The 18,604-nt window shown below is 38.7% G+C and overlaps 2 protein-coding genes across 7 annotated transcripts in view; one reads left to right on the top strand and one right to left on the bottom strand.

Annotated features, from left to right (window-relative positions):
- LOC102975635 (protein-L-isoaspartate(D-aspartate) O-methyltransferase-like) overlaps nucleotides 1-18,604 on the bottom strand; it is a 194,397-nt gene that overhangs the window by 17,623 nt on the left and 158,170 nt on the right. Inside the window, exon 1 of one of the 5 annotated variants that reach the window (XM_028488660.2) lies at nucleotides 740-798. The exons of the other annotated variants lie outside the window; for them this stretch is intronic. The gene's annotated coding sequence lies outside the window, so the exon portion shown is untranslated. Of the gene's footprint in view, nucleotides 1-739; nucleotides 799-18,604 lie in introns of those variants that run through there. 5 annotated transcript variants of the gene reach the window in all.
- Nucleotides 1-18,604, top strand: part of WDR64 (WD repeat domain 64) — a 168,510-nt gene that overhangs the window by 73,771 nt on the left and 76,135 nt on the right. For both annotated transcript variants that reach the window (XM_007118137.3, XM_028488653.1), the window contains 2 exons: nucleotides 13,610-13,736; nucleotides 17,348-17,496. In XM_007118137.3, the coding sequence (XP_007118199.2) occupies nucleotides 13,610-13,736; nucleotides 17,348-17,496 (276 nt within the window). The remainder of the gene's footprint in view (nucleotides 1-13,609; nucleotides 13,737-17,347; nucleotides 17,497-18,604) is intronic.

The raw sequence follows: 18,604 nt of genomic DNA, 5'->3' as shown, positions 1-18,604 counted from the left end.
CACACCAGTTAGAATGGGCATCATCAGAAAATCTACAAACAACAAATGCTGGGGAGGGTGTGGAGAAAAGAGAACCTTCTTGCACTGTTGGTGGGAATGTAAATTGATACAGCCACTATGGAGAACAGTATGGAGTTTCCTTAAAAAAATAAAATTAGAATTACCATATGACTCAGCAATCACACTATTGGGCCTATACCCAGAGAAAACTAAAATTCAAAAAGACGCACGCACCCCAATGTTCATTGCAGCACTATTTACAATAGCCAGGACATGGAAGCAACCTAAATGCCCATTGACAGATGAACGGATAAAGGAGATGTGGTACATATATACAATGGAATATTACTCAGCCATAAAATGGAATGAAATTGGGTAATTTGTAGAGACGTGGATGGATCTAGAGACTGTCATACAGAGTGAAGTAAGTCAGAAAGAGAAAAACAAATATCATATATTAAGGCATATATGTGGAATGTAGAAAAATGGTACAGATGAACCGGTTAGGTTTCAGGTTAGAAATTAAGACACAGATGTAGAGAACAAATGTATGGATACCAAGGGGGGACTGTGGCGGCAGGAGTGGGTGGTGGTGTGATGAATTGGGAGATTGGGATTGACATATCTACACTAATATGTATAAAATGGATAACTAATGAGAACCTGCTGTATAAAAAAATAAATAAAATAAAATTCAAAAATTCAAAAAAAGAAACAAAATAGTTCAGGCCATTCATACTCAGCAGTGAAGAGACAGCAGAGACAAGCTTTCCAGTTTCCTTTAGATGTAGTGAGTATATTAAGTGATGCTCCTTCAAGCATCCCAGCAGCTCTACTTGGACAAATCACTTAATATCTGTCTGCTCAATTTCTTTGTCTGTCAATTGTAGTGGTGCTTAGCTCACAAGGTTGTTATAAAGATTAAATGAGATCATTCATTTAGTTATTCAGCAAGCATTTATTTCTCGAGTGTCCTCTCTGTGTCAGGTACTGTTCTGGGTTCTGGAGATAGAAGACTGAATGAGACAGTCAGGGCCCTTTTCACAGGAAGTTTACATTCTAGGGGAAGAAGGAGACAAGCAAAGTAACAAATACATAAGAAAACAGTATGATAAGTATTATAATGAATAGAAAACACAATAATGTGATATGATTGAATATCACCTCTGAGGAGGTGACATAAATGATGAAACCTGAATGACCAAGGGAGCCAGCCCCTTGAAGATCTGGGTGAGGAGTAATTTAGGCACAAAAATGGCAAACCAGGCACGTACATATTTTTGCTTAAGCTATCTTCCTCTTGTCATCCTCCTTCTTCCTCTTCCTCTTCCTCTTCCCCTTCTCCTTCTCCCCTCCTCTCCCTCCTTCTCCTTCCCTTGCTTCTCCTTCTCCTCCTCCTTTTTCTTCTCCCTTCTTCTTCTTCTTTTTCTTCTTCTCCTTCTCAGCCAAAATAACAGATAGGTTTTTAACATTTAACATTCCTTCAAATCACTTCATATAAATTAGCTTTCATCACATCAAGCTTTAATAAATCACTATGGCTAGTCATGTGCCTACCGTGTGTGCCTTTTTCTAAGCACTTAAAATAGATTTTCATCCTTCCTCTGAGTTTTGCAGACTTTCCACCAGGATATTATTTTCTCCTGCAACTGGTAAAATTCTATTTCTAGTCTCAGAGCTCAAGTGTTTAATAGATATGCCACATCCACATAATAGCTATGTGAAAACTAAGGCTCAGAGAAGTTAAGTGATTTGTCCAAGGTTCACTTCATTACCAAAACCAAGCATAGTTGTTGACAACCTTCTCAAGCACAACTCTATAGTTACCAGAGGTTATTTTTCTTCTTTTTTCTATGAGGAGGAAACATACACATGCTTTTATGATTTATAACAGATTGAAAATGGGCATTTAAAAGCTGCTTTTATTCTTAAATTTTCACTTTGGAAGTGATATGTAGGGATGTGAGAAAAGGCAAAACTTAACTAGGCTGTGGGTGTGCCTTAGAGCAAGAAGCAATGTCCAGAAACCAGGTGCCAGGTGTATAACTCAGAGCAAGCCAGACAGTTTGCCAATCTTGCCTGAAGTTTGGCTGGACTTCATCTTATCCATGACCACATCTAAGATGTTGTCCTAAAGGAAGATTTTGCTGCTGTCTCTCTTCCAGGCACATGGCTTAGCACATGGCCTCTAAAATCAGGTAAACCTAAATTTAAGTTCTGGTTCTAATAATTACAGGTTGTGACCTTGGGTGAGTCCTTTGAGATGGTTGAGGAGGATAAAAGAATACAGGCAGACCCCATTTTATTGTGCTTTGCTTTATTACACTTCTCAGATACTGAGGTTTTTACAACCTAAACGTTTGCAACAACCCTGAGCTAAGAAAGTCTATGCACCATTTTCCAATTGCATTTGCTCACTTTGTGTCTCTGTCACATTTTGGTAATTCCTGGAATATTTCAAACTTTTTCACTCTTATTATTGTGTTAGTTATAGTGATTAGTGATCTTTGATGTTACGACTGTAATTGTTTTGAGGCACCATACACCATGCCCATATAATCGATAGATATTGTTTGTGTTCTGACTGCTCCACAAACTGGCTGTTCCCCCATCTCTTTCCTTCTCCTTGACCTCCCTATTCCCTGAGATACAACGATATTGAAATTAGAGCAGTTAATAACACTACATTGTGCCCTAAGTGTTCAAGTGAAAAGAAGAGTTGCACATCTCTCACTGTAGAGCTAGAAATGACTAAGCTTAGTGAGGAAGGCATAATAAAAGCCAAGATAGGCTAAAAGCACGGCCTCTTGTGCGAGTTAGCCAAGTATTGAATGCAAACAAAAAGTTCTTGAAGGAAATTAAAAGTGCTACTCCAGTGAATACACAAATGAAAAGAAAGTGAAACAGCCTTATTGTTGATATGGTCAAAGTTTTAGTGGTCTGGATAGAAGATCAAACCAGTCACAACATTCCCTTCAGCCAAGCCTAATCCAGAGCAAAGCCCCAACTCTTCAATTCGTGAGGAATGAGAGAAGTGAGGAAGCTGCAGAAGAAAAGTTTGAAGCCAGAAAAAGTTAGTTCATGAGACTTAAGGAAAGAAGCCATTCCATAACATAAAGAAGCAAGTGCTGATGTAGAAACTGCAGCAATTTATCCAGAAGATCTAGCTAATAACGAATGAAGGTGGCTACCTTAAACAATGTTTAGCGGCTACACTAAAGTTTCAATTTGGATGAAATAGCCTTAAATTGGAAGAAGATGTCATTTAGGACTTTCATAGTTAGAAGTCAATGCCTGGCTTCAAAGCTTCAAAGAACAGGCTGGCTCTATTATTAGGAGCTAATGCAGCAGATGACTTTAAGTTGAAGCCAATGCTCACTTAACCATTCTGAAAATCCTAGGGGTGGTAAAAATTATGCTAAATATTCTCTGGCTATGCTCTATAAAGGGAATAACATAGCCTGGATGACAGCACATCCGTTTACAACATGGTCTATGGAATATTTTAAGTCCACCACCCTGATCAGTCAGCAGCCATCGACCCTGAGGCAAGACCCTCCAACCAGCAAAAATATTACAACTTGCTGAAGGCTCAGATGATGGTTAGCATTTTTTAGCAATAAGATGCTTTTAAATTGTGCTATGTACATTGTATTTTAGACATAATGCTATTTCACACTTACTAATTAAAATGAATTATGGAGCATTCATACAACAGAATATTATGCAGCCATTAGGAAGAACAAGGCAAATCTAGCTAGTTAAATGTGCCCTAATATAGATGTAAGTTCTTTCTCTATGTGACCACATTTAATATTCATAACAACTCTATGACATACATACTGGTATAATCTCCCTTACAAGTGTGAAAACTAAGGCTCAGAGAAGTTAAGTGCTTTGTCCAAGGTCGCACAGCTAGTAAGTGGTGAAGTAGTATTTGACTGAGGTAATATGCCTCCAGAGGCAGTATTTTCCAACAGTGATTAACCTAAGGAGTGGAAGCTAAAAAATACATGTTTGCATTGAATACCCTACACAAATAATGTTGAATGCCTACCATTTGTACTGCACTATTATACATACCCTGCTTTTCATATATACCATTTGTCTATAGTACTATGTTAACTCTCAAAAGAGCTTCATAATTTCAGATATCTTCAGGCTCTTCCAATGTAAAATCATGTAACCATGATTTGATTCACCTGGGGATTAAACTCTTAATAACCTCTTGTAAACATTGGGGAAAATTAGAAAGGAAAACAAAAACCCAGCTTTCCTTGACAAATCAGAAAACAGCAAATTCCCCTGGACTCTCCCTCTATCAAAATGATACAACAATTCTAAAGATTTCTGCCAATGCAACTTTTATTATGGCACAATGTTCAAACTTACATTCTAATATTTCTTATAATGTGTTATAACGGTTTGTCTTCCATATACCCTCCTTCCTAGACTAATATTTATTCAAAAATTGTAATAGTGATTCTATTGATATTTTGCTTCTGTAAGACCTAGCCCAGACTTCCATAATTATTTGGTGTAAATGAATTTTGTATGTCACGTTAGTTTTTCATCTTTTTATTTCCCCCCTTTTTATGTATACCAAGCTCCTAAAAATCAGATATTCTGCTCTAGTCACTCTATAATAAACACCTATCAAAAAAAAAAAGGGCACTTGATTAATGCATTTGGAAAATAATGATTGGCATCAAATTTGGAAGAAGAAAAGCCAGGAAACATGGTTGAATCAAAACAATCCTCACTCTGGGCACATACACATGCAGATTTTTTCAAACTTTACTATTCCATCATTTTTTATTAATTATTCCTCACAAAAGGTTTCAGGAGAAGCCTATTACCCTACTCTTTAATATTTTGGGATTAGTAACTTTAGCTTCCATTTTATTGTCAAAGCTTAATCAACCTATTGTTGAATTTTCCCCAATGTTCAAAAAAAAACCAGTCTGACAGATCAAGATGGCGGAGCAGAGGGAGGTGGAGCTCACCTCCTCCCACAAATACATAAAAAATACAGCTAAATGTGGAACAATTCTCACAGAACACCCACTGAAAGCACAAGGTCTCATACAACCAAACTTGCAAGAAAAATCCCCATGTGACTGGGTAGGGAAAAGGGAGAAGAAAAGGAATCAGGATGGGATCTGCACCCCTGGGAGTGAGCTGTGAAAGAAGAAAGGTTTCCTCACCCAGGAAACCTCCTTCACAAGCTGGGAGGGGCACTGGGACAGATTGGGAGCTTCAGAGGCTTGAGAGGAGAGTGTGAGAGTGTGGTTCTTGCCTCATCACTGTAAAACCTAGCTTGAGACTTGCTACTGCTGCTGCACACAGTGACTGGGTGCTGAAACTCAGGCTTTGGTGGACAGATCTGGGGAGAGGACTCAGTTTGGCCATGATGAGATAGCCAGCATGGCCTGAGCCACAACTGGGGGTGTGCACAAGATAGAGTGCACGTCCACCATAAGAGACTCATTGTCAACATGAGGAGGGGCATGGGTCCACCATAGCAGCCTTATTATCAGCATGCATACAGTGGGGCATGGCTCCAGCCACCATGGGTTTTGTGAACTTTGTGGGCGTGCACACGCAGAGATGGTGCTGAAATCTGAGTCCATTACTGGTGCTCCCATTTCAGGCACAGGGGTGCAGATTCAGTGGGTTCTCGTGCCAGTGGATTTGAGGGCCAGGACCATGCATGAACAACTGAAGGCCATCAGTGCTCCCACCACAGAGGCAGGTCCAGGCTCCATCAGCAGCAAATTTTGGGGTACAGTGCACACTGAGGAAAGACATTTCAGACTTCCATACGACAAAATGGCCCTCACACCAAAAATATTAGGCTCATGCAGGCTACCCAGGGATGCTCCCATGTAAAAACAGCACTTCAAGACCACGGTAGATAACTATTTCTCCTAAACTCATAGAGAAATATAAGTAAAACGAAGCAGCAGAGGAACCACTCCCAGCTAAAAGATCAAGAGAATTTCTATGAAAAAACAATGAAACAGACCTCTCCAGTCTACTAGATCTTGAGGTAATAAAAAAACTGAAGGAATTAAGAAAGCCTATCAATAGAAATGCAGATCACTGTAAAAAAGAACTAGAAATTATAAAGAAGAGTCCATTAAAATTAGAAAATTCATTTGCTAAGATGAAAGCTGAACTAAAAAGCAGTAAGTATCAAACTGAGTAATGCAGAAGAATGAGTAACTGATCTGGAAGCTAGAATAACAGAAATCACCCAATCAGAACATCAGACAGAAAGACAAATGAAAAAAGTGAAAGCAACATACAAGACCTATAGGATAATATAAAGCATGCCAAACTACACATAATAGGAATCCCACAAGGAGAAGAAAAAGTAAAGGGGATCAAAACTATATTTGAATAAATTATGGCTTAAAACTTCCCAAACATAAAGAAAGAAACAGATTTTCAGGTACAGGAAGCACAGAGAGTCCCAAACAAGATGAACCCAAACAGACCTACTCCAGGACATATCATAAATAAAATGAAAAAATCTAAAGAGAGGATTCTAAAGGCAGCAAGAGAAAAACAAAGAGTCAGTTACAAGGTAATCCCCATAAGACTATCAGCTGATTTCCGTACAGAAACATTGTAGGCCAGAAGGGAGTGGCAGGATATATTCAAAGTCCTGAGAGGGAGAAAACTGCAACCTAGGATACTCTACCTAGCAAGATTATAACTTAGTATAGAAGGAGAGATAAAGAATCTGTCAGAAAAGCAAAAACTAAAAGAATACAGCAATACTAAACCTATCCTAAAAGAAATATTGAAAGGTCTTCTCTAAACAGAAAAGAAGCAAGAATCTATAGGAAAGGGAAAATCACAAAAGGATTGAAGATCACTTAAATAAGCCAATATATAGATTAAAAAACAATTTTAGAAAATCTGTGAAAGTGATTATAACTACAATGAACAGCAAAAGGGTAAACATGAAGATGTAAAACAGGACATCAAAATTACAGAACATGGGGTAAGGGAGTAAGAAAATGTAGATCTTTTAGAATGTGTTTGAGCATATATGACTACCAGTCAAAAGCAAGCAGATACAGTTATGAGTTAACATACTTGAAAACCAGGCTTACCACAAATCAAAAACATACACAAACACAAAAAAGAAAGGAACTCAAGCATAATACAAAAGAAAACCATCCAACCACAAAAGGAAAAACAAAAAGAAGAAAGGAACAAAGAAGAAATACAAAATCAACTGGAAGACAAGCTTAAAATAGCAATAAATACATATTTATTAATAATTACTTTAAAAGTCAGTGGACTAAATGCTCTGATCAAAAGACATATAGAGACAGACTGGATAATAAAACAATAACCTACAATGTGCTTCCTACAAGAGACCCACTTGGGTGAAAGACACATATAGATTGAAAATGCAGGGATGGAAAAACATACCTCATGCAGATGGAAATGACAAGAAACTGGCATAGCAATACTCATATCAGACAAAATAGATTTTTAAAACAAAGGCCATAAGCCATCATTAAAAGTCTACAAACAACAAATGCTGGAAAGAGTGTGGAGAAAAGGGAACCTGCCTACACTGTTGGTGGAATGTAAATTCGTGCAGCCACTATGGAGATCAGTATGGAGGTTCCTCAGAAAACTAAAAATAGAGTGGCCATACGATCCAGGAATCCCATTCCTGGGCACATATCTGGACAAAACTCTAATTTGAAAAGCTACATGCACCCCTATGTTCACAGCAGCACTATTTACAATAGCCAAGACATGGAAGAAACCTAAGTGTCCATCAACAGGTGAATGGATAAAGATGTGGTATATATATATACTTTCTTTTTCTTCACTTTCTTCTTCTTTTTGTTTTGCCTTTTGTGGTTGGATGGTTTTCTTTTTTATTATGCTTGAGTTCCTTTCTCTTTATATACACACACACACACACACACACACACACACACATATAATGGAATATTACTTAGCCGTAAAAAACAATGAAATAATGCCATTTGCAGCAACATGGGTGGACCTAGAGATTATCATAGTAAGTGAAGTAAGTCAGAAAAAGACAAATACGGTATGATATCACTTACATGTAGAATCTAAAATAAGACAAAAATGAACTTATCTATGAAACAGAAACAGACTCACAGAGATAGAGAAGAGACTTGTGGTTGCCAAGGGGAAGTGGGGTGGGGGAGGGTTGGATTAGGAGTTTGGGACTAACAGATGCAAAATATTACATATAGGATGGATAAATGAGAAGGTCCTATGCATAGCACAGGGAATTATATTCAATATCCTGTAATAAACCATAATGGAAAAGAATATATATGTATATATATATATATATATATATATATATATACACACATCACTTTGCTGTACACCAGAAACTAACACAACATTGTAAATCAACTATACTTCAATTTTTTTAAAAAGCCATAGAGAAAACAAAGAAGCATCAATGCAAGAAGAGGAATTCACACTCGTTAACATATATGTACCTAGTATAGGAGCACCTGAAGCAACATGGGTGGACCTAGAGATTATCATAGTAAGTGAAGTAAGTCAGAAAAAGACAAATACGGTATGATATCACTTACATGTAGAATCTAAAATAAGACAAAAATGAACTTATCTATGAAACAGAAACAGACTCACAGAGATAGAGAAGAGACTTGTGGTTGCCAAGGGGAAGTGGGGTGGGGGAGGGTTGGATTAGGAGTTTGGGACTAACAGATGCAAAATATTACATATAGGATGGATAAATGAGAAGGTCCTATGCATAGCACAGGGAATTATATTCAATATACTGTAATAAACCATAATGGAAAAGAATATATATGTATATATATATATATATATATATATATACACACATCACTTTGCTGTACACCAGAAACTAACACAACATTGTAAATCAACTATACTTCAATTTTTTAAAAAAGCCATAGAGAAAACAAAGAAGCATCAATGCAAGAAGAGGAATTCACACTCGTTAACATATATGTACCTAGTATAGGAGCACCTGAATCAAATTACCCATGACATTTTTCACAGAACTAGAACAAATAATCCTAAAATTTATATGAAACCACAAAAGACCCAAAACTGCCAAAGCAAACCTGAGGAAAAAACAAAGCTGGAGGCATAATGCTTCCAGACTTCAGGCAATACTATAAAATTATAGTAATCAAAACAATGTGGTATTGGCACAAAAACAGATACATAGATTAATGGAACAGAATAAAGGGCCAGAAGTAAACCCACACACCTACGGTCAATTAGTCTTTGACAAAGGAGCCAAGATTATACAATGGAGAAAAGACAGTCTCTTCAGCAAGTGGTGCTGGGAAAGTTGGACAGCTGCATGTAAATCAATGAAGTTAGAACACACCTTCACACCATGCACAAAAATAAACTCAATAAGACATGACACCATAAAACTTCTAGAAGAGAGCATAAGCAAAACATTCTTTGACATAATTGTAGCAATATTTTCTTACGTCAGTCTCCCAAGGCAACAGAAGTAAAAGCAAAAATAAAAAAGTGGGACCTAATCAAGCTTATAAGTTTTTGCACAACAAAGGAAGCTAAAAACAAAACGAAAAGACAGTGTACAGACTGGGAGAAAATATTTGTAAATGATGCGATTGACAAGGGCTTAGTGTCTAAAATATACAAACAGCTCATACAACTCAATATTAAGAAAGCAAACAACCCAGTCAAAAAATGGGCAGAAGACCTAAATAGAAATTTCTCCAGAGAAGACATACAGATGGCCAATAGGCACATGAAAAGATGCTCAACATCACCTAATATTAGAGAAATGTATATGAAAACTACAATGAGGTATCACCTCACACCAGTCAGAAAGGCCATCATCAAAAAATCTATAAACAATAAATGCTGGAGAGGGTATGGAGAAAAGGGAACCCTCCTAAACTGTTGGTGGGAATGTAAATTGGTGCAGCCACCATGAAAAACAGTATGGAAGTTCCTTAAAAAACTAGAAACAGAATTACCATGATCCAGCACTCCCATTCCTGGGCATATATCCAGAAAAGACAAAAACTCTAATTTGAAAAGATACATGCACCACAGTGTTCATAGCAGCACTATTTACAGTAGCCAAGACATGGAAGCAACCTAAATGTCCATCGACAGAGGAGTGGATAGAGAAGATGTGGTACATATATACAATGGAATATTACTCAGCCATAAAAAAGAATGAAATAATGCCATTTGCGGCAACATGGATGGACCTAGAGACTGTAGTACTAAGTGAAGTAAGTCAGTCAGAGAAAGACAAATATCATATGATATTGCTTATATGTGGAATCTAAAAAAATGATACAAATGAACTTATTTACAAAACAGAATGGACTCACAGATGTAGAAAACAAACTTACGGTCACCGGGGGGGAGCAGGGGGAGGAGGGATAAATTGGGAGATTGGGATTGACATATACACACTACTATATATGAAACAGATAACTTATAAGGACCTACTGCATAGCAGAGGGAACTCTACTTAATACTCTGTAATGGCCTATATGGGAAAAGAATCTAAAAAAAGAGTGGATATGTGTATATGTATAGCTGATTCACTTTTTTAAAAAGGTGGAAAACCCTAAAATAAAGCCTTTTAAACAGGAAGAAATCTTTTTTAACTCTTAAGTTCATAAAGATATCCTCCTCTAAAATTTTCTAAAAATTATAGTTTCTTTTTAATATTTAGGGGCATGTGTCTGTATGTGTGTGTGTGTGCATGTGTGTGTGTGTGTGTGTGTGTGTGTGTGTGTGTGTCTATATGCTAGCTCCTCCACATCTGCAACCGTCTTTCACATAGCCCCTTGGGCCCCAGTCTAGAAATAGGTCTAGTCCCTGAGCCAGAGGTTGCCTTGGTTTAGTTTCTGGTCAGAAGGCAGCGTCCCTCCCTTTCACTGATCTTACAACTTTCTATAACCTATGCCTCCAGATGAAAATAGAGCACAGCCTATTGCTTCTTGGTCTCCTTTCCCTGAACTGGGAGACCTGCTCTGGGTGCTGCCATGGAATAGTGAGAGTGCTTTTGGTCCTGTCTGCCCTGCAGGAGCTGCTCCCCTGATGCCACTGCTCCAGACAAGTGCCCAGGCTCTGGCTGGAGCCCACACATTGCTTTGTATGCCTCTCTTAGTTGGATCTGTAGAGATTATATATCTTGCTTTGAAGCCTGGCTATTTCTTTTTGCTTTCTCTTTTTATATTTTCTCTACTATTTCTCTGTGTTTGGAGAAGAAATGGCAGATCGAGGCATAAATTTATTGCAGTATTCTGACCTGAACTCTAACTCTTTAATTCTCTTTATGACAGATTTAAAGAAAGAGTAACAGTTAGCTAGATAGAGAAGGGTGTAGGAAATAATAGATGATAGGAAGAGTATGTGTGAATGCACATAGACAATAAAGAGAAAGATGTTTTGGAAATTGGAAGCAGTTTGGTATGACAGTAACTAAGACAGCCTATGGGGAGATGGCAGCAGAAAAACCTAGAGGAGAGATGCAGCATAATGAGTCTTTGTGCCTTCTGCCAGCCCAATAATCATCACTTCCCTAAAAACCAACAGAAGACCTAAAGAACTGAAGAAAAGAGAAATATGATAAAGAAAATAGAATCACTCCATAGAGTGATTTGAAACATCACTGGTTTCAAAACATATTCACACCGATTCATTGAGGTGGAGAGTACTGGTGTTTTATGTCCATTCTAGGAACAAGAAAACCGAGGCTTAAGGAATTTAAATGATGGGCTAGAACTGAAACCCAAAACCTCTTTTGCTTCATCCCTTGTTCTTTCCTCCAACCACAATTTTGAGCATATACAGGTACAGTAAAAAGACTGCCAACCATGAAGTATCTCAGCCAAAACAATGGAATCAAAAACAGTTAGGGACTTCCCTGGTGGTGCAGTGGTTAAGAATCTGCCTGTCAATGCAGGGAACACAGGTTCGAGCCCTGGTCCGGGAAGATCCCACATGGCATGGAGCAATTAAGCCCGTCCGCCACAACTACTGAGCCTGTGCTCTAGAGCTCGTGAGCCACAACTACTGGGCCCATGAGCCTCAACTACTGAAGCCTGCACACCTAGAGCCCATGCTCTACAACAAGAGAAGACACTGCATCGCAAGAAGAGTAGCCCCCACTCGCCTCAACTAGGGAAAGCCCATGCACAGCAACAAAGACCCAATGCAGCCATAAATAAATAAATCAATTAGAACAGAGATAAATTTCTTTGGCTCTCCTTGATTCCACTTTTAGATTTTTCCCCTACTTGTCTCTCTGAACCTAATTCATAAATAGACCCTGAACTTAAATTTATAAAGAGTCCATTACACTTGTTTACTCTGTGCTGCAAACACTGATAAATTTCAATATTCTAGCTACTCCCCAAACTTGCATTTTTATGAGAACAAAAGAAGTAACTCCAAATTGTACATGTTCTGAGTAATAGTGGCCTACAGAGTGTATCCATGTGAGCCAAAGCTCCTAATCACATGACTTTGACATTTTTATGCTCCTACATATAAGGACCAACCTGCCTTCACAATAGTGAAGTTTCTAATTTAATTAACCAAATACTAAGTGTCTCAAATAAGAAGCCAGTATCTCTGTTAACAAAACTACTTATCAAAGTTTTATATGTAGTTCTATAAAATTATCACTCATTTATTCAACAAATATTCCAATTTAATAAGTAATATATAGTAATAGGTAATATATATAATGACTATTATAATATAAAAATATTATTTAATGCTGATGCATGCTAGGAAAAGTAATCCTTGATCAAGTCACACCTTTTCTCCTGAAATCAATCACACTAACTTTCTAAAAAAAAAAAAAACAGAATAATGAAGAACACTAATTTCAAGTGACAAAGAGTAAACTTGACCAAGTTTTGCTGAATTTGTACTTTTTTGTTCTTTCTATTATATCAACACAAGTTCTACCTGAGTAATGACATAGTTCTGTTTCCTTCCTCAAAAGAGAGCTCTAATAACCTATTTCCCTATACTCTTCCTATATCTATACCATCCCTAAAAACTGCTTTCTGTAATTCTTACATCCCTAGACAGGAAGAGGGGAGGGTTCTTTGAAACCTCATTGAGTAAGGTGTTCTCATCTTCTTAAGTCATGGAAGAGCAATTTGAAACCCTCCACCAAAACTATGCCTTCTCTCTATTTTCTAATCCACTTAAAGAGAAATATGGCTCCAGTTCAACTGTTAGTCATGGCCAGTCCTTTATTATGCCTCCAAATTCTGAAAGGATAATAAGTACTATGCCTTTCTCCTCTCTTCTGTAAGGATAGAAAAATCTAGTTCCTATAGGCAAACTTTTAGTCACTGCTTTTATTTTCTTCTGATATTAATGAATAACAATTGAATCAAGAACCAAATTAAAGTTTAGCAAATGAGTGCTCGTCATGTAAATCATAATTTCCTACAAGTTTTTAAGAGCATATTGTAGACTATAAAAATGGTTCACCTAAATAGCTTTGAGTAGGGAAAGTAAAGTGGAAAATGGTGACCAGTGTTCTTTATCCCTCCAGGTTTTCAGGGTGTGGGATATACAGACTCTTTCACTATTACAAGTCTTCCATGATAGCCAGGGAGGACCAGGAGACATGCAGATTTACTCTATGGTATTTGATTCCAATCATGGCATGCTTGTTACAGGTAAGTGCACCCAATTAATGGCAAACAAAACTCATATGTTGATTTTTTACCTTTTTTTAACTAGCACTTTATCACTGACTAGAAGAGAAACAAAACTAGATGGGAAATTTATAAACTGTGATTCCTCACCATAGGTAACTGAATTCAATCCTGTTCCTCCCTATCTTTCTATAGCTTGGTGGATGAGGTCTTGAACCTAGGATTCAAGGTGGTGGGGTTAAGCAGAGAAGTGGGATGTAAGCTGCTGCTACACATAGAGCAAATCCAGCTCCGTCTTGACCGTCAGGAGGAGGAATATGATCCATCTTAGAGTGGCTGCACCAGCATGCTGAGTCAGTGCCCCTTTTCTTCAAGGAGTCAATTTGGCCCCATGCACTCTGGTACTGAGACAGTTACTCGGTGAGGAGTGTGTTGACCCTCCCACTTCTAGACAAAGAACAGTGGAGAGAGAGGATAGAGTCCTGAATGACAGAGCCCCCAGCACTGATGCCAACAGATTTGTTGTCCCCTTTTCCTGCTGCCCCTTAGAAAGGTGCTGACTAAAGAGACGAAAGACCCTTTTAGGCATTTGGGTTGAATGCTATTCACATGCCTGCCCTCAGAAGAAGCTTTAGAAGAAATGCACGGTATTAACAATACTTATTCTTTCTGGAACATCAACCCAGAATGCATTTCCTAAGCATTTTTCCACTGACTGCCTGCTCTGAGTTCCTGTGGGATTAATTAGGGTGGATAAATGATTGGTGATATCTCTGCTGGTAGAGAATATAATTATTTTTTAACTTTTGGGTTTTTTTCTGGATTAGAAGTGAAATAGCACTTTGTGCTTGATAGATAATTTTCCACCTTGTAAAACAGAACTTAATTCTAGTTGTAAGCACCCCTCCTCTATACTACCTCCTCTAAAAATAACATAAAAATGACTACAAGCAAATTTTCTCTTAGTGCCCCAAACTGCATGTTTGATTGCTGGGCTCAGCATATTTATCCCATTTATCATCAGAGTAACTAAAGACTCAAGATCAAGGCAAAAACAAAAACACAAAAAACAATCAGAAAATCAAAGATGCATCCCAATATTATGTAATTCTGATAGTATTCTGCTTACAAAAATATAGAGCTTTGTGTGTTGCTTAATCACTAAGATTGCATACATTGACTGCAACCATCAACTTGACATCAGAATTGCATGAAGCTTATCTCTCAGATTTTAATTTGTGTTTTCATTCAAATGAAGCAGCCATAGTAATCTTCTAAACCCCAATGACAGCAACATCACATTTAATGTTGTTGTAACTGTCACCATTGTTGTTGTTATTGTTACTCTATTAAGACAACTACCATTTGATTGGTTCTTCCACAAAATGCTTTCATGGACTTTATTTCACTTGATCTGCGCAACCACCACTTGAGGTAGGAATTAATATTTATCTAATTTTATAAATGACAAAACTGAATATTAAATATTTCAACTGACTAGTAGAAGGACACTAGTTGAAACATAAGAGCTGGGATTCAGTCCCAAAGCTTCTGACTCCTGGATCCACTTTCTTTCTCTGTACCGCATTGTTTCCATAGTAGTTGTGTATATAGCCAAACGTGTAGAGCAGGGGTCCCCTACCCCTGGGCCACGGACTGGTACCGGTACCGGTCCATGGTCTGTTAGGAACCGTGCCACACAGCAGGAGGTGAGTGGTGGGTGAGTGAGCAAAACTTCATCTGTATTTACAGCTGCTCCCCATCGCTCACATTACCTCCTGAGCTCCACCTCCTGTCAGATCAGCTGCGACATTAGATTCTCATAGGAGTGTGAACTCTACTGTCAACTGTGCATGCGCGGGATCTAGGTTGTGCACTTCTTATGAGAATCTAATGCCTGATTATCTGAGGTGGAGCTGAGGTGGTGATGCTAGCACTGGGGAGCAACTGCAAATACAGATATCATTAGCAGAGAGGTTTGACTGCACAGAGGCCATAATAAATCAGTTGCTTGAAGACTCATATCAAAACCCTATCAGTGGGCTTCCCTGTTGGTGCAGTGGTTGAGAGTCTGCCTGCCGATGCAGGGGACATGCGTTCGTGCCCTGGTCCGGGAAGATCCCACATGCTGTGGAAATTAGCAGAGAGGTTTGACTGCACAGAGACCATAATAAATCAGTTGCTTGAAGACTCATATCAAAACCCTATCAGTGGGCTTCCCTGTTGGTGCAGTGGTTGAGAGTCTGCCTGCCGATGCAGGGGACATGCGTTCGTGCCCTGGTCCGGGAAGATCCCACATGCTGTGGAACGGCTGGGCCCGTGAGCCATGGTGCTGAGCCTGCACGTCCACAAGTGGGACTTCCTTGGTGGCACAGTGGTTAAGAATCCACCTGCCAATGAAGGGAACACGGATTCGTGCCCTGGTCCGGGAGGATCCCCCATGCTGTGGGACGGCAGGGCCCGTGAGCCATGGTGCTGAGCCTGCACGTCCAGAGCCTGTGTGCCGCAATGGGAGAGGCCACAACAGTGAGAGGCCCGCGTACCGCAAAAAAAAAAACAAAAAAACAAAACCCTATCAGTGAGTGGCAAGTGAAAACAAGCTGTGGGCTCCCACTGATTCTGTATTATGGTGAGTGTTACATCATTTCATTATGTATTACAATAGTGAGAGGCCCGCGTACCGCAAAAAAAAAAAACAAAAAAAACAAAAAAACAAAACCCTATCAGTGAGTGGCAAGTGAAAACAAGCTCTGGGCTCCCACTGATTCTGTATTATGGTGAGTGTTACATCATTTCATTATGTATTACAATGTAATAATAATAGAAATAAAGGGCACAATAAATGTAATGCACTTGAATCATTCCCAAATCATCCTCCCCTCCCCAGTCCATGGAAAAATTGTCTTCCACAAAACTGGTCCCTGTTGCCAAAAAGGTTGGGGACTGCTGATGTAGAGGATTACCACCTGTTCATAAGCATAATATCTAGCTTTGTTGTCAGTCTGGATAAAGTCAGTTACAGTCAATGTAATGTCAGAGAACCTATGAAGGAGCTCCATGTGTTGTTTGATTACCTGGTTACCACATCCCTCTCATATTTCCATCCAGAGGTATTTGAATTGAGAACTACTACCACAAGAGCCACCTCCATTCCTCTTTACACATGAGTAGACTTTATCTTAAAATTTAAACACTTTAAGAAAGTGTTTATTAACTCCTGCTGAAAATTTTGCTGCCGTTGAGATTTCTTTGGAGAGACTAGAGAAAACCAATATGAAGGGTCAGCCTTTGGTAGCTTAATCTCCACTTCACTAAGTAGACTATAAAAAATAGGAAAATAGTGGTCACTGAAAAAAGATATCAAGAAAGCCCAAATGCCCCACACTTGAATATTAATGAAGCCCAAAATGAATACTTTTCTCTGGCTGAATCATGTTTGTTTTATTTATCAAAAATGTTTTTGAATAAATGAATGTATTTTTACCTCATTAGGTTTCCTAGGCATTAATAATCTCACTGATATTAATAATCTCACTGATCAGCTATTTGCAAATGCAACTGGTTGAATAAAATCCTTTGTGATTCAAATCTTCTAATATTGGGTATTTATGAGATTCTTATTTCTGTTCCAGGATCTAGTGTTATGGACATGTATCCTTTGACTAGGATGATACAAGATACGAAACAGGTTCCTCACACCCATGAACGAGAAATCAATGTCATGCTTTACAATAAATATTTTCACCAAGTACTTACCATCTGCTCTGAATCCGTAATTAAGGTGAGTACATATTGACTCTTCAGGAAGAAAAAGCCAAAGAAGATAGAATTGTCTCTTCTTATAGGTAAGTCTTTAAGTGACTAAATAAATGTAATGGCACACATGATGGAACCCTACATTAGAGCTATTTTTAAGCATTCATGAACACATGAAAAACAAGCATTTTAATCCAGCTCATACTGCTTGCTATTAAGCTACACACTCAATTAAAAAATGAAGCTAGTCCTTACAATCAAAATAGGAATTTTGGGCTTCCCTGGTGGTGCAGTGGTTGGGAGTCCGCCTGCTGATGCAGGGGACATGGGTTCATGCCCCGGTCCAGGAAGATCCCACATGCCGCAGAGTGGCTGGGCCCGTGAGCCATGGCCGCTGAGCCTGCGCATCTGGAGCCTGCGCTCCACAACGGGAGAGGCCACAACAGTGAGATGCCTGCGTAACGTAAAAAAAAAAAAAAAAATGAATTTTAAGGGAAATATATCAAGGAGAAAAAACTAGTGTGTGTGTGTGTGTGTGTGTGTGTGTGTGTGTGTGTGTATGTGTGTGTAAACTTTTTAAGCTGAGCTACGGGAAAGAGAATGTTAAAAAGGAAGGGGAAGAAATGTATACATGTTTCCTATAACCCCTATAGGCGCAGGACATGGAACCTATGGTGCCTGATCTTGTTTAATCCTTATACTAGTTCTCTGTGGACAGATAAAGAGTTTCATTATAAAGATGTGGAAATTAGGACTCAGAGATCAAGGCAACTTGCCCAAATTCATATAACTAGTAAGCATTGTGGCTGGGATATGAACCCAGGTTTACCTGTGGTGAATACCCAAGTCCTTTCTTCTGCAATCCTCGGGCCACGTCATTAATCTGTTCCCTAGAGGCCAGAGTACTTGACCATGCTAACTGTATCTGTAATTATGACCACTGAAGTCATCTAGCAGTGATGGCTGGAGGTGTTTGCTTCCAGTGCTTATCCTTTTATTTCATGCATGCTCTCCAAAAGGAGACACAGGGAACAGGAGAAAGCATTCCTCTGGAGACTCCTCAAATCCCCTCTCAATTTTGACCTTCTGTGCTTCTCCACTAGAGACTTTCTCAGGCCAAAATCTCCTAAGTT

This window comes from Physeter macrocephalus, chromosome 4 (genome assembly GCF_002837175.3).
Source record: "Physeter macrocephalus isolate SW-GA chromosome 4, ASM283717v5, whole genome shotgun sequence".
NCBI classification, from domain to species: domain Eukaryota; kingdom Metazoa; phylum Chordata; class Mammalia; order Artiodactyla; family Physeteridae; genus Physeter; species Physeter macrocephalus.
This window is presented reverse-complemented; position numbering and strand designations above follow the sequence as displayed.